Source organism: Pyxicephalus adspersus, chromosome 7 (assembly GCF_032062135.1).
Source record: "Pyxicephalus adspersus chromosome 7, UCB_Pads_2.0, whole genome shotgun sequence".
Classification (NCBI taxonomy): Eukaryota; Metazoa; Chordata; class Amphibia; order Anura; family Pyxicephalidae; genus Pyxicephalus; species Pyxicephalus adspersus.
Window position 1 is genome coordinate 17867423 of NC_092864.1, and position 23281 is coordinate 17890703.

General features: G+C 37.4%; 2 protein-coding genes across 3 annotated transcripts in view; one reads left to right on the plus strand and one right to left on the minus strand.

Annotated features, from left to right (window-relative positions):
- The window catches only part of GPR146 (G protein-coupled receptor 146), a 41519-nt gene extending 29400 nt beyond the window's left edge, over nt 1–12119 (plus strand). The window contains exons 1-2 of one of the 2 annotated variants that reach the window (XM_072417711.1): nt 5275–5589; nt 9668–12119. In XM_072417711.1, the coding sequence (XP_072273812.1) occupies nt 9710–10711 (1002 nt within the window). In that variant the 5' untranslated portion in view covers nt 5275–5589; nt 9668–9709 and the 3' untranslated portion in view covers nt 10712–12119. Of the gene's footprint in view, nt 1–5274; nt 5590–9667 lie in introns of those variants that run through there. The other variant, XM_072417712.1, reaches the window with a different exon arrangement.
- CHLSN (cholesin) overlaps nt 1–23281 on the minus strand; it is a 187762-nt gene that overhangs the window by 73998 nt on the left and 90483 nt on the right. The gene's annotated exons all lie outside the window — the stretch shown is intronic.

Here is a 23281-nt window from a genome sequence, read left to right on the forward strand (position 1 = left end):
GTCTCTACAAAGCTGAATGCACACAGGTTGCAAATGAATGTCAACAAAAACAGTGCAACTTCTGTTTGCACCATAACAGCCCTCTGTGCTGTCCTCTGGTCTCCTTTTCTAGGGAAAAATGAGAGAGATGTGGCACTGTCTTGAACCATTGTGACAAACACTCCTTTTATACTGAAATCTCAATACACGCTCATACAATGATTGGAAAATAAAACCTGACATCACTGGTGAAAGCACACCATAGATATAAATAATCTATACCATTTTTTGGCAGATCATTCCTTGTTCTAATCAGTCAAATTTCTTTCTTATAGAAACTTGCTGCAGTGGCACAGCATTAATATTTAATAAACATGGAATACACAATCATTTTGGATAGTGTGAAGAGTTGTTTGGAAGCAAAATGGCAAGCTTCCTACAAGTAAATCCCTGACATATAAATGTACAAACTATTAGGGGTTGGTTGTCTTGATCTATTTTATCAGTGGTGCAAGTAAAAGCTAGTGAAATGTAAGCAAAACATTGCCATGAATAATTGTGGGTAAAAATTAGAAAGCTGTCAGCAAGAACTTTTTTTCTAATTTCTCTGGAAGCTGAATGAGGAAACATCAACTTGAAACTTTAAAGTCAGGGCACTGTGCGATTACCCCTCACCTAAATTATTAAAGGGGTCACTAAAATGATAAAGGGGTTCCTTGAGCAATGAGCAGTTTGTGACAGATTAAGTGACACTAATAATATTTTTGGCTATCTGTAGGGGTGACATTCTTTCCAATAGCTAGCAATTCTTCCTACTGACCACCATACTAATATACTGTGAGCTGTGGATATAGTAATTATAGAAGGGGTTTCCTGACGACCTGAAAGTTATATCAAGGATTTCCCCCATGTTAATAAAAAAAGTTCAGAAATGATGGTATACAGGCTGAAGCTAATTCATACAAGTTCTTTCCTAGTGCCTGCTTTTATAATTTTATTTTAGCTTTTAAATTTTACATCAAACTAAATTTTCACCTGCAAGCTGGCGACCTTGTTAGGGTCTTTATGAACCAGATGCACTTAACTTTCCCTCTTTCCTGTGCTCTCAGATCTCCTAAATAAAACATTACACACTGGCTTTGTGTGATCCACATTAACCCTCTCCTTCCAGTCACACTCTGTGGTCTCGGCACGCCACACCTGCGATGCCTCTTTGAGCATGAAAGGGAGACCGCTGGCTATTACAAGCAGTCTCTACTAGAGACAACTCCTCTCTAAAGGTAGCCTGGAGGTAGTACAATTTGATTGCAGAAGCACATATTTTGCATAGTCCGGAGCCAGGCATCCTGCTTTAGCTATGCAGGGAACTGCAAAAATAATATTGACTTATTTAAACTGCGACAAATTCCTTCTGGATTCTGTACTCTTCAGCAAAGACAACGCACAGAGCAAAGCATGCCTCCTGTTAAGCTGAGCTATGAATATTTGACCTGAGATCTTCAAATGTTTGCTTAACAAAATATTTAGGAGATAGCCTGGTAGTGGCATGCAAATAACATCACAGGATGCAAAGGAGAATTTAACTCTTAAGCTTACAGTGTTAAATATTATTGGAAATTTTCCAGAAAAAAATACCCCATTTGCTTGTTATTTTTTCATGTAATACAAAAGGGGACCCCATATTCTTCAGTCACTTTGTATAAACGACTATCGGCAGTTACAAGTTTCACCTGCAGGGGGAGCATACGTGTGAATATTACCAGGGGAGTTTTATATATTTCGGGAAATTCTGATTTAATTTATTTTGTATTAGTTTTAAACGAAAATTGTATTGATTTAGCTGTAGTTGGAATTTAACTTTGAGATAGAGTGAAGAGCTTGCAGATGACTTTCTTTTTTATATAAGTCTAATGGTTCTTCGTGTAAGTACTTCCTACATATACATTCTTTTAAAATACTTATCTTGTGTTCTTAAAAGGTTGATAAGTACATTATATGTTATCACTATCATGAGTCCGTGAACACTTTGCTGTGAAAGCTTTAAAGCAATGCATTCTTCTGCACACTATACATGGAGGTTTGATGTGTATTGCATCCACTAGATAGGAAACAAAATATTTCCTGCTAGCCTAAACACAAGGCTTGTGTTGCTCCAGTGTGTTTCAGTTCAGATCAGGGTCTGTTCATCCAAACTGGAACAAAAATTTAGATTTGGACTGTGTACAATAAAAGGCTTACAGGAACTGCTGTCAATCTTACAGCCGAATATCTACACAGGCTTGAAAGTAATGTAAATATCAAGATTTTGTCTGCTGTTGTGAAACTAAACAGAAAGCAATGTTCCCCTGTTCCCCCGTGGTTGTTTGGGGGCCATCAATTACAACCACCCAAGCAATAAGAATGCCAGCAAATGTTTTCACCAAGCTTGGCATTATTGTCAATATCGGCACAGCAAGCAATAGCTGCTGAAATATAAAACGCACGCATGTTGACACAAAGTTTTTTACTGGACTTCACTTTACTTGTGTGTATTGAACTGCATTATAGTGTGTGTGTGTTTTTTTTACTTCATTTTCTTGGTGAAGATAGAAAGATATAGAGAAGTGTGTTGCAATAATGAACACTGTGACACATTTTTTGTGTGTTTTGCGGAATTAAATTTCAAAATGTCTGTATTTTTTGAATTGTGATGTTTTTTTGGTGTTGGGCAGCTCAGCTGTTTTTGTTGTGTCCTTATGTAGGGATTGTGTAAGACATTACTGGCACTAGATGAATGTGTGTAGCCTGTGGCAAGTAATCAGATATACAGATTTGTATTTGTTTGCATTTCAATTACCAGTTTAGCACTGTTACTGTCAATCTAATCTAAATTTAATTCAATATGCAAGGTTTGAGACAAAGTCAATAATAATGGAGACCTGTCATGAGAGAAATATGTAGCCAATCCACCTGACTTCTCTTTCTGGCAGTCCTGAAAACTTTCTCAATTAATGACACAGGGCATTCCAAGAGACATGCAAACTAGCTTTTTTTCCTAAATTCATTTGTTCTGTATTTCTTTACATCTGTGACTTAAAAGTACTGAAGACAGGCAACCAGCATTTTCAAAGAAAGGCCAGAAATGGCAAGCTAAATCCATATTTATGTAATGTTAGGAATAATCTAAATCTGATTTCAAGGCAACCATAAAAACAAATTTAATCTGGATATGTGTTTATTAAAAAAGTTAAATTATTTTATATATATAGTGTGTAAAAGTACTTGACTTTATTCTAAGCATTCTGTAATAATCTGCAATGCAGAACTCAAAAAGGGAACACTTACTCCTTTCTGTACCTAAAGACCACCAACTCCTGGTTAAAACTCTCATTATTATCACCTCAACTACAGGTAGCCCCGAGTTACATAAATAGGGACTGTAGCTTTGTTCCTAAGTTGAATTTGTATGGAAGTCAGAACAGGTACATTTTTTTAATAAATGCAAATAGGACAGATGTTTGTCTCAACATATTATTAGGCAGCATGGTGTCAGTTACTGTTTAAAATCCTCACTGTGAGTTAATTACAAACAAAGCAACAAAAAAAAAATCTTTATGGAGCCTAGACATTCATTAACTTCAGCAGCAAGCTGTGCTTTTATATGCAAAAAGAAACAACTGCAGAGTTTGTCTTGGTCATTAAAGAGTTACAAGAGGCCGCAAAAAGAGCTGAGCCCCTATGATCACCCACAACATCAGCTGTGTTTAGCAAGAGTTCTTCTGCAAGTCATGCAAACCGCCCCATCCCCCCTTCAAGCCTCCATTCTGCACACGAGCAAGCAGGGAAGCCCCACTCGTATCTAGGAGTTCTCTGTATGTCGGATGTCCTTAACCCGGGGACTACCTATACTGAAATATCATCTTCTCTGGCATTCCATTAACTACACTAGTTTTTGTCAACCAGAGTTCCATGGAACGTTAGGGTTCTTCAAGAGGCTGCTAGGGAGGGGTTCATTGAACAAAGAACAATTTATGCCTCTCAGGTCATTTTATCTGACACCAAACCAATGATTGTTTTGGCTATCTGTATGGATGGCATCCTTCCCAATGTCCAGCAATGTGAGAGTCATTCATCCCAACGACCACTACACTAATATACTGTGAACTGTGGAAAATGTAGCAATAGCAGGGGTTCCCTAAGACCCGGAACTTATATAAAGGGTTCTCCCATGTTATAAATGTTGAGATTAAACTAGACCCTGACCTCTACACTCTATCAAGAATACCACAGATAGACCTATCAATGCTTCACAGTAACCCTCTTCAGCTCTGTCTCTTTGTAAATCCTTATACCGGCTTCCATTAGGTATCAAATCAAGCTACTAAGCTTTGTCATTAAATTATTCTGAACAGATCTTCCGCCATCTTTTTTCTTGCTGCCCTCTCTGCTCCTCCAATGGCTTACTAATGACTTCCTCACTCATAACAACCCATGCACAGATTGAAGATTTCTCTAGAGCTGTCCCCAGTCTCTAGAAGTCTTTCCCATTAGTATAGCTCCTACCTTCAATACATTGAAACTAGCCACCATTCCATACCCCCTTTCTAATGTATAACACTTCCCCTACCTCTTGGGTGATAAGCTCAATCAAGAAGGATCATCTTCTCCTCCTGTGTCATTGTTTGTATACAGGTTCGTCATCTGCAGCCACTATTGATCCTAAAGGGATGCTTTTATAAATAAATCTAAAATTTTTAATAATTATGTTTGGAGAGCAGGTATGACACCGGAGGGCAGCTTCATCCTAACTGTCCAATATCGGACAGGTAGACCTCTGATTACGCTGCAATGGAAGTCAGCAGAGATTATTTGATCACAGAAGTGGCAGAACTGAGTAATAATTTATTGGCTGTTCATATATCTGTATAGAGTCATGATGAGGCCTGAAGACCAACATCTCTGTTCACAGGGTCATAAATACAAAGAACAATTTTGAACTATGCTTTATTAGGCTTATTAAGGAGTGACAAAGGACGTTTAATATTTTTAGCGACTAATCACAACTCACCTTTCACTTTTCCACCCCCAGTCAATTTAAAAACCAATTGGCTGCTTTTGGTTTCAGCATCACTGCTTTTAATGCAGCTTTATTAAATAAGTCTGCTGTTGTTCACTCAAGTGATGAACATTTTGGCAGCTCTTTCACTTTGAAGACAGACTGTTTTTGAGAAGTGTGCGTGACGCATGTGCTGCACATTTCTGTAACAGGAAATGGGTGAGAAAGGGCGTCAAACGCAGCTCAGAGAGCATCAGGCACCTGTGTGTCTGTCTCTAATCTCATCCTTGCGTATCAGCGTACGAGCCAACCTCCATTCTTGTAAACAGTCGACAGGGAGTGGCTATGACAGCCTGCCAAAAGGAGCTGAAACTTTGTGAGCGGAATACAAGCTGGAAGACAAGTGCAACTCGCGTGTGTACAGTTTTTTCCCCTTTAGACCATGAAGCAGCAAAGTCAGTTCAGCTCAGAAACAGAAAGGAACAATGGTCAGGAAACGTATCCGCTTCCTTCCTCTCTAAAACTTAACAGGCTCACCGCAGATCCTTACTAGAACGAGGAATGTTCAGCAAAAGGTAGGAGCTCCTTAATAACTAACATTCACAGTAAATCATTCACTGTCGGAGGAATGTGTTGCATACCAAGATGTTCCACAGTGTCGTCAGAGTCCCCTCTGGCAGTACATCAGTTAATCTGCGTTACACAGAGCTCTCATTTGTTGGATGGAAAGATGTTCCTCAGATCTTGAAATTATTTCATTCTAGAGCTTTTCCAGGCTTCCTGTGCTGCTGCTTTCTCTTGTTACATATATTATAGGATTGTGCTAGACATTTAGAAAGATTTCCTAATTCCATGTTCAAGTTCATGTATAAAAGCAACCACCATATAATAATGCACAGCCATCACAACCCATAGTCATAATATTTATTTTATACATGCATGGACCATGTTATTGCTGTATCTTTTATTGTATTTATTAAAGAGGAGCTGCTAGAAAACCTGCTGGGGATTCAAAGACAAAAAATGTGCTGTCATATGTTATAGTGTATTTAAACTGTTCAAGCTAAAAAATCTCCCCTGCAATCCTTCCTAAAGCGGTTCATAGATCACAGGACCTACTCGCAGTGCTAGTTTACAGAGAACAAAACTAATTGAATGTGTTCTTGGATTACATCCTCAGCCAGCCAGAGATTGATGGTAGATAGAGAGAGGAATCATGGACCCAAAGCAAGTAATAATTGTGTTACTAGCACATGTTCCTATCAACAATACTGAACAATTCAAACATATAAAAGTAGGAGTAGTATATGCTTTAGGTTCTAATTGTTGAGTATGCACTAAATAGACCCTGTGATGAATAATGTTATTAATAAACCGTATTTCTATAGCGCCAACATATTATGCAGTGCTGTACATTAAATAGGGGTATTTTCAAACTTAGAGGAATGCTTAATTGGTTTCATGTTTTATTAATATTAATAATAAACTGTATTTATAAAGCAACATATTACGTAGTGCTGTACATTAATGCAAATGACAGACAGATACAGACAGTGACACAGGAGGAGAGACCCTGCACAAAAGAGCTTACAATCTATGAGGTGGGGAATGTAGCACTTAAATATTAAATTAGTTCATTTACTAAATACCCAATTTTGACTATTTATTAGAACTTTTAAGGCTTTGCTGTGTTCAGTGTATTAGGAAAATGGGCTTCAGATCCTAAAAAAGTAAAAAGCCTTAACATTTGTTAACCTACTATGCGTGATATTAGTATTAAAGTCATAATACATAATAATAGTAATAATAATAACACAGAAAATAGCACTACATAGCAGCAGCTAAACAAAGAAGTAAAAAGTGTTGTTTGCCAATAGATTTGTAATCCTTTTTGGACAGTCCTTAGCTTCTCTAACTCCTGCCAGATGACATAGCCAGGTCCCTGACACTACTTTTCTCTATTTATTTGGATAAGGGCCCATCTTAGTCTGGGACTGAATAGTAAAGGAAAGCCATTACACTGATAATGTCATCTATGTTTTATCTCCTCCTTCATGTTAGACACAATATACAGTGCAATGCAGAACTTGATTGGTTTACAGTGCTGCCTTAATCTGAGCCCTGCTACACAAGAAAATACTGGAGCCTAAGAAAGTTTGAGATTAAATGAATTTTAATTTAAATTTACTGCATCAAATGTGAGAAATTATAATCTGCCTATAATTTTACTCTACACAAGCAGCACTGAATTGTTAGCATTCTGTAGATTTGGCCTTTACAGATTTATTCTTACCTATAAACTCATAGGCGCCCATGATAACCTTGAAAGTTTGTCTCCCACGCTGATGAGTACAGTGCCAGTAGCCTCCAACACATGCTGAAAAACATCCAATATCATACAAACCTGTTTTCAGCATTCTTCTATATCAGGAGAGGGATTGGTGGAAGAAGAATGGACACACATCAATCTAGGAATACAATTCACCTTTCAAATGATTTTGATGGACATGTCTTTTGACTAATTACATGTAAGCTGTACTGACAATGAGGGAAAAAGAGCAAAGGCTATTCAGGTACAGCACTGAAAATATGCGGCTAAACAAGGATAATCAATATGTGGTTACTCACCGCTTTACTAAATATTAGCAGCAGTAGAATTTTCATCACAGTCATAGTAATAATATAATCATTACTGCAGGGAAAATGCATGTCATAAACAAAAGACATTGGTATGTTACCAGCATCTGACATACAGGAAAAGTTATGCATAAGTTGGAAGACAAAGGAAAAGCTTTCCAAAATGAGTACTAGGGAAAGCTACAGGAATGTTCTTTACAACATTCTTATTTCTCTGCCAAAAAGATAGTCCATTTATTCAAAAGCTGTGGTGCAATTATACATGGATATATATATATATATATATATATATATATATATATATAAATGTCAGTGGTACAAATGGTAGTGTAATTATATAAAACTGCCCATAGAGAATGTGGCTGCCATTATAATAAACAATGTGAAGGATATTTTAGGACAATTATACTCATTTTACTATGCAAAGAAAAATTATGCTATACTATAATATTCTTTTTTTGGATACTGGAGGATTAATCTGCTTTTCCTTTAGAACTCTATTGGAGGATCTGTACATAAAGACTTCTAGATATGGACACTTCTTTTGTACCCTATGAAAGGTTTCCACTTTCTTAATTAGATTTGATTATTTATTTTAAAATTAAGTAGATAACAGAAATCAAACATCTAGGCAGTGAGCACAGATGTAAGAAATGTGGTAAGGGACTTTCACCAAGTATCTACATAAGGACGGATTTACCAGACTACAGATATATTTAATAATGATCACGTTTGGGTAGATCAGAGCTTTCACAAGGCCAGTAGGGTAGTATAGAAAATATACCATCCATGAAAACATCCCTGTTCTGTCCCTCATTACTGGCAATGATTGTGAATATTCTTCCACAAGACCTTGCAATAAATCCTGAATATAATGCATGCCGATAGTGAGAATGTGGTCCCCCTTGATGCTCATTTTACCCTCATCACAAGGACGATGCTATAGTATAGTACACCAGGCCACATATATCATCTGTCATACCTGAATTAGACCACAAACTGCTGCATCTGTTAGAGGAATGACTAATGCTGTGAAGAAGGGCCAGTATTTGGGACGCTTGTGATGTTACATGCAGAACTCATTCTTCACTCAGATCTTATAGCAAAGGTTTCTATGCACATATTAATTATTTAACTTCGTTGTTGCATAATTCAACGGAGCACAATTGTATCTGATGTTTCTTATTGATAAACTGCTATACAAGCTAGAAGCATAAAGGAAGCAACAAATCATTTTGTTTTTACTGCACAATTACAATGATGATTAGGAGAGTGGTGAGCATAGTTTGATCATCTAGGCCTTAATGTTTTGTTATAAGATGTACTGGTAGCTGTACTTTGTAACTGTAATGACAGCAGTTCTCGGGTTTATGGATGCTGAGCTGGATACAATGAAAGATTTATTTGTAACAAACCCTTCACCATGTATCAGTGACTAAACCTCTGATGATACACTGGATTGTGTGAGCTATTTTTTACTCCACTACATCCAGTTTACCACCAATTTCCCTTTAAAATGAATAAGCATTTATCCGGAAAATATTAGCGTATCTGTCAAGCTGTTTTCCTGTGTAATTATCATTAATGACCACTAACTATGAATCATCTCTGCTAACAGACAATTTTGCAGAATTAAAAATGTCATCCTTACAAGAACAACAAGAGGAGAGGTGAGGGAAGTTTTATAGCTGTCTTTGCTCAGGCAAAGGAGAAATGTGTAATAGTGGGACATCTTGGTTACCAGTAGATTTTGACATTTCTACTTACCGCATATTTTAAAGCTGAACTGGGGATAAATACAAAGATGAATGATATATATATATATATATATATATATATTTATTATGTTTTATATGTCACAGTACAGAGGATTGCAAGACACTGATGTGCAGTCTTATTCATATGTATTATGCCTTTACAATATGGCAGCTTTAGTAATGCCTGGTAGCAACTTAATGTTTAATATAATAATGTTGTATCTCTCCACTAACCTGCTCCTATTATCTTTTTCCACAGCTCGGCTGGTGACCAGCTAAGACGCCGCTGACTGGTATCACTATGTGGAGTTGCGAAGATTTTAACTACACTGACAACATTCAAGACCAGCGTCTTTGCCATGATTTCCATCTCGTCCTCTTTGTGTTGTCCATTCTCTACCTCATTATTTGTTTCCCAACTGGTCTCTGCTACAATGTCCAGCTTGTACTGGTTAATCTGTACAACAAGGCAACGATGACTATGCCGGATGTGTACTTTGTAAATATGGCAATTGCAGGACTCATCATCAATGCTGTGGCCCCAGTGTACCTTCTGGGACCAGAGTATACCAAATGGTCGTTGTGGAGCTTCGGCAACGAGGTTTACATTACTCTGCTAATTCTCTTTAATGTGTCGTCTTTAGTGATAATGTATTCCACAACTTTGCTTAGCCTGGATTATTACATAGAATGTGCGCTACCGAGAACTTACATGTCAAGTGTCTACAACACAAAGCACGTCTGTGGGTTTATCTGGGGCGGAGCAGTCCTGACCAGCTTCTCCTCTCTCCTGTTCTACATCTGCAATCATGTATCTACTAAAATGATTGAGTGTTCCAAGATGCAGAATCGAGAGGCAGCTGATGCAATCATGGTCCTCATTGGATATGTGGTGCCAGTTCTTGCTGTACTGTATGCTTTGGTCCTTATTTTACAAATTCGAAAAGAGGAAACTCCTCTCGATCAGGATTCTGGAAGACTGGATCCATCTGTGCACAGGCTTTTAATTGCCACCGTCTGCACGCAGTTTATTTTATGGACGCCATATTATGCTACTCTAATGGTGAGCACATTTACAGACATTCATGTGAAGTCCACCGACCACCGTTTCATGAGGACATTTCACTTCATCGAGGGCTTATCTAGCTTCTTGGCCTTCTCGAGCAGCTTTGTCATGCCTTTACTACACAGACACATTAACAAAAACTTTCACAGCAAACTCCAGAGATTGCTTAAAAAATTGCACTGTGGCAATGAAGGTTGTGCCCATGAGCGCACTGTGGTTCAGCAGGTGATGACTTAACGACAGATGGTGTTACATTTCTATGGTTCTCCATCGATCTTACCTCATCCACACAATTGGATGAAAGGTGGCTGCTATTGTTAAAGCTCTGAGCCTTAGCATGACCACATTGCGAATATCATACTGCATGTCATGTGATTATGTATTCTTGTTTAGTCATGATTAGCTATGAAGACTAATATATACTGACATGGTTGACATTTGCGCTCAGCCTCTTTGGCGAAAAAAGGTGACCAAGAAACAGAGTTGGAGTTGAAATCTAAAATGGTGCAGATTGTGGAAATAGTGAAGTTGTAAAAGTACCATGAAATAGTGCCAGCAAAGTTTTGCTCAAATGTATTAGGAATGACTTAAAGCATGTATGTATGGTTTGACCACAACCCCCCAAGATCCAACCACATATTTGAATAGAAGTGACATATTTTAATATCCAACATAATATCCAAAATTAAATATCCAACATAATATCCAAAATTAAAGGGTGTTAAATGCATATACACCATAAATAAATTTCCCTTATTGGAAAAGAAAATAGTGGGGTTCTTTCACCTGTTGGGTCTTTATTCCTGTCAGTTAACAGAGTCGGGATCTTCAGCAAACTTGATAGAGCTGTGAAAAGCTGAACTTGACTCTAATAGAAGGCAAAGGACAAATCAAGTCTATATAATTAACCTTTCAGATGATTTTCGATAGGAATATATGGAGAAAGACTGTTGATAAAAGTTTGTCCTAAATGGCTTTTCAAGTCAGGTAAGCAATGCTGGAAACCAATTGACCGCCCACTGTACATACTAGAAGATCATTTGGTGGGTTGCCAGTAATTTACAGGAAACTATTTTGTGAGCCCAATGATGCCTAATAATCATAAAACAAATATATTCAGAAATGTAGGTTTTCCAATATTTGTACAAATTTATATAGTGTAATGTACTTTACATTGGATCATCTAGGAAATCCAATTTCCTAATTTTTAAGTGGGCTGTACATTCTCTAGGTAAATACTAAAACTGGGGCTGCAAAAGATCTTCCTCAATGGACCTGGACAGCAGAAGAGACAGCAGAGATGAACACTTGCCAGGTTTCTGCCACAAGGGAGAAATATGTTTTAGGTGGAAATGCTCTTTAACTATTCTACATATGTAACTGCAAAGCACTTTGATACTATAGAAAAGTATTATATTTTCAGTTTTCATTAACACAGAGTGAAGTGAATTTGTCTTTTTTTTATCTAAATGTATGTGATAAGCTTTCTTATTCTGACTACTAAATGAAGAAAATCGGCAAACACCAAATTGGTGGATGAATGAAGTTATCTATCTAGCTGTACTTGTCATCATATTGAACCTTGCCAATATTATTCAAAAAGGACCCATAATAAATATTTTTGAAGAATAATAAAAAAAAAAAACGCATTATATTTTTTTATTGTTATGAAAGAAAACAAAAAAGTGTAAATACGATTAAAGTACAACAAATCAAGAGCAACAATTAAAGTGCACATGTGGCTAAACTATGGCCGGAAATTGATTCACTTACCCTAAGGCAGTGAAATTGCTTAGAAACAATCCAACTCTGACCTTTATTGCCATTTTTCATGTTAAGTTATTTACTCTCAAAGATTACAGCTAACACTCTTAACCGTTTTGGCCCTAAGCAACTGAAAAAGTTTTCAGGTCTCGGGGGAACCTCTGCTAAAACCAAATTTTTGGGGTTCAAAAGGGACAAGGAACTCCTAAATTGGTGGCCAGTGGAAAGAATGCCTCCCTTACAATGATGGCTAGTACACGTACAAACATCATTAGAGACAAGTAGCTGGCTCTCCCAAGTAGTGTTGGCCCCAGAATCCTGCTGGCAGCATCAAATGGGAGGTCAATAAGCCACAGTTCAAAAAGCATCCTCTTGAAAATTCCTGGTTAAAAATGGCTGCCTTAGAGTAAGGTTTTGTCAGATTCTAACAGATCAGAAACATCTGCTGGTTGCCCATGTTAATAAATAGCAGCCTGGCAATATCTATGTCTCCATGAGCACAGAGTAAGTTTTTGGTGCTCTCACGACTTGAGTGTAGGTATAGCGAAGGAAAAGCTTCTGCTGTATCTATTTGTTACACGGAATCCATTATAACCTACGACATGACTGAGAAGGATAAGACTTGCACAGGAACAAAATAATGTTTTGGCATAGAAACAATGGACCACAAACTTTCCCCCCAAAGAGAATGGTTACGTATTTTGTAAAACTACAATAACATTTAGTCATTTCAAATCATAGTTTCAGTACTACTGGGCTCTGAGGAAGTTTATCCTAATAACTCATCAAAGCCAATTATGTCGGTGATTTTACCTGTGTAAGCTGACAGACAAATTACAGTGCCTTCCTGTGACATGTTGCAAAATTATGGGCTCACAAACCTTCCTTATCTCCAGCTTGTTGCTGCCAAGTAACATTCTAATGGTGCAAACCCATACATTTGTTATACATTCCGTCCGGACGATGGACGACACCGACTGTACACACGGCAGATTTTCGCCCGATAATTGGCCGATGCCGATTATCGGGTGATAAAAATCTGACGTGTGTACGTAGCTTAAGTCAGTGACTCACAAGGTAGCTAAGCCAGAAGATCTTAAATGACAGCCAGACATTTATCATTTTGAAAAGCAAGTAAAAAATGGTAGCTCATTTGTACTATGGCTGGTTGACATAAATTAGCAGTTGACAGTAAACAATATGGAAAAAAGTTTGTGGACATGTGACCATCAAACTACTATACAGTAGACACCAATTTAAATTATTAAGTTAGGGTGTTTCATGCGAACCAAGCACTTACTCTATTTGAATGAAAGCTCTTGCTGGTAGAGTCAGCAGGGGTTAGGAGGGTTGAGTGGCCTCCAGCTGGTCTGCAGCCATTTGTGCATTCAGCCCTAATTCTAAAGCATCCCAAGACATTTTAGACAATTGTGCAACTGTGCCAGTGAGTAGAAAACCATCTCAATAAAAATATGGCGTGTCTATTTAGGTCAGGCGACACTTAAGTCTCCCCTTGCTTTATAGCACAGCTAAACCCGGTGTATACTCATACTAATGTATAGTCTGTCATGGGCGCTGCTTGCTTCTTCATTCTTCTTTCTTTAAGAAGCCAAGCTGGGATGATGTATCTACCGTCCAGACGAGCAGGAGTTCATTTAGTCCTGGCACCTGCATGGGAATGTAGGGATGTTCGGGGTATCCTGAAATGCCTATTGCAGAAGGGACATTTGCTATCCTCTTTTTAGGCAATAAATCCCTGGCTGATGTCAAATTTTTAAAGTGGAACCTTAGTTCCACTTTACCAACCTGGGATGAATGGGAACACCAATTGCAAGCCAACATGACCTTATGAATGTTTTTTGACAGAATGGCACAAATTAGGCACTAAAGGAGGTGGTAACACCATATTAATGTCCATGGTTATAAAATGGGATGCCCAACTAGTTCATATAAATGTGATGGTCAGCTGACCTCAAACCTTTAGGTAGAAAATATTGCTGGACTCTTTCACATACTGTAGTGTGGTAACTAGTAGCCTCGATACATAGGAAAAGAGTGATTGCACATTTTCCATAACAGTTTGTGTTGCATTTAGAGATAGAAAAAGGACAGGATTTGTTAAATAAAGAATTGGATAATGGATCATAATACTGGGACCCTGGTACATCTTAAACTGAAATCTGAAACGGGAAACAGGAATCCCATACAGCAACGTCATGAAGAATCTACGAAGACATGTTTGGGATGTTGACGCAACCAACTGAATTAAATGTAATTAAAATGTCAGTAAAGCCCACTTGACAACACATTGTTGTGACATCACATCTGTCAATATAAACTTTACATGTCGGACCTTTCAAACTGTACTACCTCAAACAGCTCCCTCACGATTTCCATACATAGAGATTGTACAAAATTGCTATCAATCCTTGCCTAAGGCGCCTGCACTCTATATTTATTAGAAGACATATTCAAGTTTCCAAAAGTAAAATGTGTCACATTCCCTATCAAATTATCCCTACAAGCAGCTAAGAATATTGTTCCTGTGGGCCAACTGATTCTTTCTCCCGGTTATGTTGATACATGAGGTTGCTTTGGCAATTAAACCCAAAGTACTTATTTTTTAGTGGTGTATTTACCCAAACCAAACATGGAGTAATTCAATACAACAGGTGTGGTTCTATGTCAGTTATGAGCACCATTCTGGGGTTTGAGGTTGTCCATATTATATCAATAATAGACGGGAGGTATGCCTACACTCTTCATTTCAAAATCATTCAACCCATAAGAATATTGAAAAGCCATTAGGCATTAAAGAAAATAATTATTTTTTTATGTGTTGTTTCTACCTACACGTATTTAGCCGACTATATTATCATAGAGTGAAGGGTGTAGCAAAAGCAATGAGCAATGAGCAATGTGCAGTAAGTAATCAGTACAAAACAATCAGAAATCATCTTACTGCTCCAAGCTTAAAGCTTTACAGAGATTGGATGAACCTGAACATTGCACATCACTTGCACAAAGTTATTACACTAAGGCTTTAGTATTATAGACAAGAATGACAGCAAGGATATAATTATAAACACACCTAATAACGTACAAACTGTGCACAGCATGTACTTGTAAACTTGGAAATTGCTAAATTATTTTTCAAAGATGAAAGACCTTTGTGGAAAGTTAAAATTCTGTGTATTATGTATGTAACAATATATAAATATAGGTTGGTTTTATGATACAAATAAACAAGTGTCCTTAGCATGTTGATGCCCTGCACGTGCCTCTGGCAGCATAAAACATAAAAATTAACCCAGTGTTATAAATTTCCTAGCCAATGTATTATGATGTCAACCCAATAAAACAAAATTGCTGTGTCTGCCGTTAGTGCATTGATTTTGTTTGAGCGGCTCCTTTCGGGATGATCGATAAATGAGATTTATAAGAGACTCAAGTATTACAGCACGTTCTATATAAAAGCCATATAATGATGCTCCTTGCTCTGAAAGTAACTTGTTTTGGGATGTGCGTTGTTAACTAAACACATAACCTCAGGTCTGACTGTCCTACATAATTTAATGTAATATGTTGGTTTTATATAAATACTGTTTATTATTAATATTATCATTATTATTAATAATAATAATAATAATACTATAAACCAGTGGTCATCAACCTTTTCGACCTCAAGGACCACTAAATTCATAATTTTAAATCCCGCAGACCATTACAATGAATTTTTTTACAACAATAAATAAATTCATGATATTCCTAATGGTGCCTGACAAGGATTGGGGAGACTGATTGATTGATCAGCTCACGGTAAGTGAAGTATTACTATTGTTACTATTATCATTAGTTGGATTATCTTTGGTATTACTAAAGAAATGCAAAATATTTGTTTGCTTTTTCTCACTCATTATGTGTTTATTTCATTCCAATCTAAGACCAAACGAGAAATGATAGTTATCAAAGTCAAACTATTTGAAGCCATTAAATATAACAGGTAAAGAAAATACACACCTAAAGTCATACTTAGCTAAAAGACATCTGAGAAATAAACAAATAAAAAAAAACAATCAGATAAAAATAAGTATTGGCGGAGCGGGGTGACTGTTGTAATGGTGGAAACAATACTGAAGCAACGGCTCAGGACATGCCTTATACAACTTAACACTACATTGACGTCACGCTGCGCCTCCGTTTTTTTTTCCGTCTCTAGTACAGTTTGTGAATTTAGTGCAATATAAAGGCAAATAATGTCTAAATTATTTGACCAAAATTTTCTCACAGACCACTGGTTGGCGATCGCTGCTATAAAATGCTAAGATACTTACTAATTACTCAACGGGGTTTTCCTACAGTTCCAATTGGCATGCGGATTCCCACTTTTTCTGTCTCTCCAACACAGACAAGGGAGGGTTCTGTCTGAGCAAATGATCTGAATGGCTTTAAGCAAGTGGACCCAAATTCGGCTTTAGAAAGCAGATTTGCCTTAAACTTGATAAGCACAAGGTGGCTGGGGTGCAATGCACAGTAGACCCATCAGCAAGATGTACCATATTGGATTGTACTGCAGCACACAAACACACCTTGGCCCCCATTACCATGCAGTATTGTATATGGTGCTGCACTACACAGATGTTAACCCAGAATTAGGAGTTTTCCTTAGTAGAAAGGGTTCTTGTTGAACTGAGAAGCAACACTGTCGCCAAAAAAAGAGATAATCCCCATCCGTATATATATATCAGGTGGTCACATAGGACCTAGGGGTTGATCCTCTGCATGATGAAGGTATTATGTAAATGATTCTTTGCCTGCAGTATCTTTGCAAGCATAGGAGGAATATTAGGCAGGACAGGAAAATATTTTCTTTTTTTTTTTTTTGGGATGGGGTTGACACAGTTGCTTTAGACATTTGGCAAATATATCTACTAATATCCAGCCTGAAGCTTGTTGATGTTTAAATTTACATTTTCAGAAGTTCTGCTTGTTTTGTCCCCTTTGGCTCTATAAACCCATCTGTCACTGAATCCTACACAGCACAATCGTCACATGTGCAGGCTATCCAGCTTGCATACATTTTTAATAAGTACTTTCTCTAAAAATTCATAGGAAAACGTCAACAGGAATTAAGTTGGTTAACCCTTGCAGTGTTTTTTTACATTTTGGGTGTGACCGTTTATATTCATCATTATCAATATGCAACATGTTGCAACCTATACACTCATTAAAAGTAAGACGAAAATGAGGGGCAATTCAATATTTTACAAAAAAAATTAGCACAATGAGCAAAATGAAGAATAAAATATGGCATAAAAAAGTTGTTTGTTTTTTTCACAGATTTTTAGGTGTGTGTGTGTGTGTGTGTGTGTGTTTTGTTTGTTTTTTCATGTGTTCTTAATGTTTCTATACAGATCAAGCTGCACGTAACTTATTACTGGAACATTATCATTTTGTTTCACACATTGTTAAATGATTATTACTTTGTATCAATACAAGCATCAGTGGTGGCAGAAAACATTCTAGAGGACTGGTCAATATGGATATTTAGTTAAAGAGACACTGACAACTTTCCTCTCTCACCTTCCCTACCACCAATTATACTCCTCCAGTACACCACTGTCACCAGCTGCCAATCACTGACCCCTTGGGGCATCAACAATGAAGATTTAAAATGATGGTGCCCCAGTGGGGCAGTAATGTCATTGCTTCCTCATGTTCAGTGCTTATGAGGAGAGATTGGCCCTTGAAATTTAATGGGAAGAGGCTCCATGCCAAGAAGCACCGGGTATTTTGTAATGGTAGTTACAGAAGAACAGTGGGGAGTGTTTGAGAAATGAGTATAAGGTGGTCATGGGGTGGGCATTACAGAGACCATTTATAGTGCAACCTGGCATATTTTAGTTTTTTTACCCCATATTAAAACTACAAACTGGTCAATCATAGGCAAGGTTTTAGACACATATTGATGCTTCTAAGTGATGATGACTTTTGGACTCCAAAAGCTTAAGGATACACAAAACTCATCACAGTCACTGGTAAAAACTTTTATATTTTCTGCATTCACAATTTACATTTACTGCAAATCTATGGTTAAAAGACACATGGGGAGACCAGGTTTAGATCCTCCCATGGTATAAGGTACCCCTCACCTGTCCTTATTCTAATCACAAATAGAGACCAACGTTTACCACAGGAAGAAAAAGACAATAAAAGAACAAATAGGGGTTTACTGCTTCCACAAACTATGCTATAAAAAATACTTTAAAAATGATTGACACCAGTTGAAGTTTAGGACAAGATGCTTTTATTTTATTGTTTTTGAGCTTTACAAAATTCCCCTACCTTACTGAGGTGATAAAAAGACTCATGACTATCTAATAAAATATACAATTCTGTATTCAACAGGTGAACTGGCAACAGGAACACACAATAAGGAATGTATTATCTGGGGAGGTCACTCAGGGTATGAAAGTCTTCAATATTTTATGAAGGGAAATCACCACAGACCTAATTAAACACAGAATAGCAGACAAGGGGGAATTCTGCCTGACTATCTCATTTATGGGAAGAGGCTATTCCATAGCTCAGGCACTGATTTATTTTTACTTTAGGAACAACAGAAACAAAATACTAATGCAGCAACCTCCTCAAAATGTTTTCTCTTTCTCTAGAAAGTAATGTAACCTGCACCTGCCAAACAATGTAGTTTACAAGTTAGAATTCCACTGGTGCAGAGGGGATGGCATTGGGACATAATGAAATAGGCATTAATAGTAATGGTTTAACAACTGCAATTGTTGAAAAAAAAATTACAGCAGTGTTAGGATGAGCATATATTTCTCTTAAGTACAGATGTCCTTAAAAGTGACACGGCCACCTCTAAAACAAAACTCAAATCAAAAAACCCTGTTTAAGAAGCTAGGTATATGTAACTGATGGGCGCTATGCTGCAACTTCATTCTTCATTCTTCATTCTTTTATGGAGCTCTGGTTCTTATGACAGATACAAGTCTTCCTCTGGGTCCTGTGGTTCATTTATTACAACATAGGGACTGGTAGTAGAAAACCACAGGGTTCAAGCGGGGAAATCTGACACTTCCAGAAAAACTGGTGCCCAGAGCTAGACTCTTAGATAAACCTATATTTCAATGTGTTCCCTGTGAATCACACAAGAGTCTACTTTTACTTCCTCCATATCCAGGGCTATTTGATATATTCTAAACAGAGCAAAAATGTTACTTTTCAAGAGTGTAGACTGATAATAATTTTTAATGGAAAACTTTACCAAGAAGAATATGTCCGCTGCCATGTTGCATTCTTTTAATAACCCTAGCTGATTGACTGTCTCTGGTTTCAGTTCTTGTATTGTCTTGGAACTAACATTCAACGCTGAATACCCAGCATGTGAAGCCATTAAGCCAACATGATGGCCAACTGGTATTTTCAGGTGTTTCAATGTCGAGTTTTATACCAGAATTCAAGTTGCACACTTCCCGGTGTTATATGTTGTGCCTTCTTAAAGTAGAACAAAACTGCAACATAGTTGTAATGTGCAATTATGAACAGCATACTACAATTTATAGCGGGCACCTCCAGAATGGCCTTTCACCCTTCCCTTGCCACTTTGCTACTCCAAACATCTTGTAGCCCTGCCCAAGAATTTGTGACTGCTAATGATACCACTCTAGCTTAAACATATAACAGTTACATACCCTTGGCTTTATTCTCATCATCTCAGTGATGGGCATGGTTTGGTAAAGCAAACAATCTTAAACACTCTTTTTTGACATTTTTAACATGGGGGAACCCTTGAAATAACTTTCAGGTCCTAAGGGAATCCCGGCTATAATTACTTGATCCACAGCTCACAGTATATTAGTGTGGTGGTCAGAATACCTCTTACATTGCTGGCCGGTGGGAAGAATGACCCCTTATAGATAGCAAAAAAAAAAAAACCATTGGTGTCAGTTAAAGTTCTAAAGACAGCTAAAGAGACAGGCGATGTCTCTTTTTGCAGTAAACATTCTTACCAGCCTGGCCACCCTGTGTTCAGGGACTCAATAAACTCTGATGCCCCTGTGCGGGAGTTATGTCTTCCCACTTTGACCATGAAGATGGCGGAAGATTGCAACTAGGAAGACAAGAAGGAAGAAGATGGCTTTACCTTGGGATAGGTAAGAACAGCAGGGTTTAGTTCTGCTTTATACTGACCTGAGAGGTACAAGTTGTTCATTGCTCATAAAACCCCTTTGGTGCAACCTCTAGAGGAACCCTGGTAGAAAAATACTGCTCTAAAATATCTAATTGACTATCATGCATTCAAACATGCAAAAATTTTTTATACCTTTCTCATTAGTCATATTTAAAAGTTAAGAACACGTGCATGGAAAAGGCAATTCTCTCCCCACCTTATATTGGTTATGTGTTAAAAATATACAGCTGTTAGCCAATGAGAAAAAAGAACACGGGGAGGGCTGGGAGGGATTACATTGTTTTGTGCAGTGATGATCTTTGTCCTTGTGAAATATAAATTGAATAATGACATACTTAGTGGGAGGCTATAAACTCTAGGCGTATCACCCAGAAACCAAGAGGTCAAAGAGAAACTCGAGTCGTGCCAGCATGTCTGCACAACAGCTGGGACACCTTCTAGAAACACAACTTGGCACGTGTCAGACTGAGAATCAGAGTGTTTCTGAAAGAAAGTGCAAGTAAATAACTAATCAACAAAAGTAAAAACCTAGTATATGCTCAGAAGTAGTGAAAATGCTGGTGCTCATAGTAAGGCAGATATTCTTCCAAGTCTGTGACCTGAATCCACCTATCACCACTTTCCACAGTTTATACTAAATTTCTACCATTTATTCTCTAGAGGTCACTCAATGTATACATTTACCCCATTTAGAGTAATACATTGATTACATCACTGAAAGCTGCAGATATTAGGAAAACCATGTTTGTTTATGAAGTTCTCGCAGCTGCAATGAAAACTTACAGAACATCTGTGGAATGCTCAAGGCCATTCAAAGCTCTTACTAACGTCAGCTCTGACAAGTTCCATTCAGGATTGTATAGTTAATCAAAGTAACCAGCATATAAACACAAAAAAATGAAATGATAGGTAGCTGGGGATCTATACATCAGACCACCTACTGACTGCGTTTTCAGGCAGGTCCAAATTCCAGTAATTGGTAAACCCTCAAATATGTGAAAATGTACCCTGTTGGTCTTAAACAATGATAGATGACTGATAAAAAAAGAATTAGGTCCATCAAGTTAAACCACTAGGGAAATAAACATTTCCCAGATATAGAACCCCATGGAAATGGGGTTGATGCAGAGGAAGGCAAAAAAAAACTGGGGGGGGGGGAGAAATGGTGATAAGTAAATGCAGTAACTCAGTATCCTTGTCAGACCATCAAAGCAGACTGAATTTGGGAGATGTCATTGGCAAAATCAACTTTGTAGGGGGACCAAATAAAAATGCAGATGCACCTAATTAACCATTGAAGACAATTTTTTTTTTTAATTGTGGGCTGTAGTTCAACTTTAACAACCAGCTGGATTTCAGCCCAGTCTGTTGAGTTATAGAGGAACTCTAAGCTTTTGCTATTGGCTACTAAACAATATATATTAAACAAGCCTGCGTGATTAGCTGCAAGTTCTGAGAGCAACAATTGTCTTATGTCGGGAAGATAGGAAAAGCCAGCTGCTTAAGGGTATTTCAGTTTATGGGATAGTTCGGGTGAAAAGGGGTTTTAACGTTAATTTAAACAATGAAAGAGGAAATACCTTTGACGTATTCTGATGAAGTAAGTGGTACCTGATTCCTAAGAACTTTATCTGCAGCACAATAAATACAGGAAATGCAGCTCAGATATTATTGGGTTTAATACTGCCATCAAGTGGACACATTCGGAAGTTGCTATCAGAAACCAACTTTTTTTGTTCAGGACAGTAACATATAATAAATTCCTAGATAATAATTTTTTTTTACTCCCCTGGAGGCCAAGTACTTTTCTTCCCATATCCAATGCTCAGAAATGCAGACGGTACCGTCAAAGAGGCTCCAGGGGACCTATAGCATGCAGATCGATAGAGAGGTAACTTTATCAATGTATTTATCACCCCTTAGGGTTAAAACTTTTTGAAATAGAATGAGAATCTAGGGCTCCATTAAAGACATTTCCCTGCACTTCCTCTTGAGATAACATATTCTGAAGGACACAATAAAAATCTGACAGAGGTTCTTGCATTCCCTTACTTAACCTAACAAGCATTGTAATTCTGTCTGAGCTGCTGTTAGGGAGTTCTCAGTTGTAAATTTTAAAGACAAATCCCACCATATAATATTTGGAGCTAGTTATGTGAATGAGAAATTCTTTTAAAATGCTTTTACTGTTTACTCAGAATATGTAAATAGTTTGGTGTACATACAAAGGTCAGGGATTGTTTGTTTTATAGGTATTTTATTGCTTTTTAATATATTTTATATTAGGTAATATGCACAGGTAAACTTGTAGACCATTTTTTTTCTTTTGGATAGAATGTGGAAGGATTAAAACCCTTTTTCCCCTTGTGATCTACTGGGGAGAATTGTCTTTAATTCATGTCCCATAAAAACACAACAGGAAGTGCTCTTAAAAAAGAAAATGTTGAAACACACTTTAAAGAACTAGGAAACAAATCAGTGAGTTACAGATCATGGTAATGAAACTTTCAAATCTGGCATCAATATGGAGTGGATGAGTTCATTTCAGTAGTCAGTAAGCAGAAAATAAAAAGAACTTTCCCTGATATACTGATTACCACTAGAACATTTGTAACCCTTCATTTTAAATAAAATTATCAAAATACAGAAAGACCAAAAATGTAAGAGACATGTCAAGAATATCATAACTCAAAATCAGAATATGCTAAAAATACGCAGTATCGTTAAATCATCACAAGTTCTGTTTGGAGTTTGGTTTTCCTTGGCTTTCGCCAGTTAGGGCTAGAATTACAGGCTGTGATTGCCAGTAAGTGAGAGCGGCACAAATA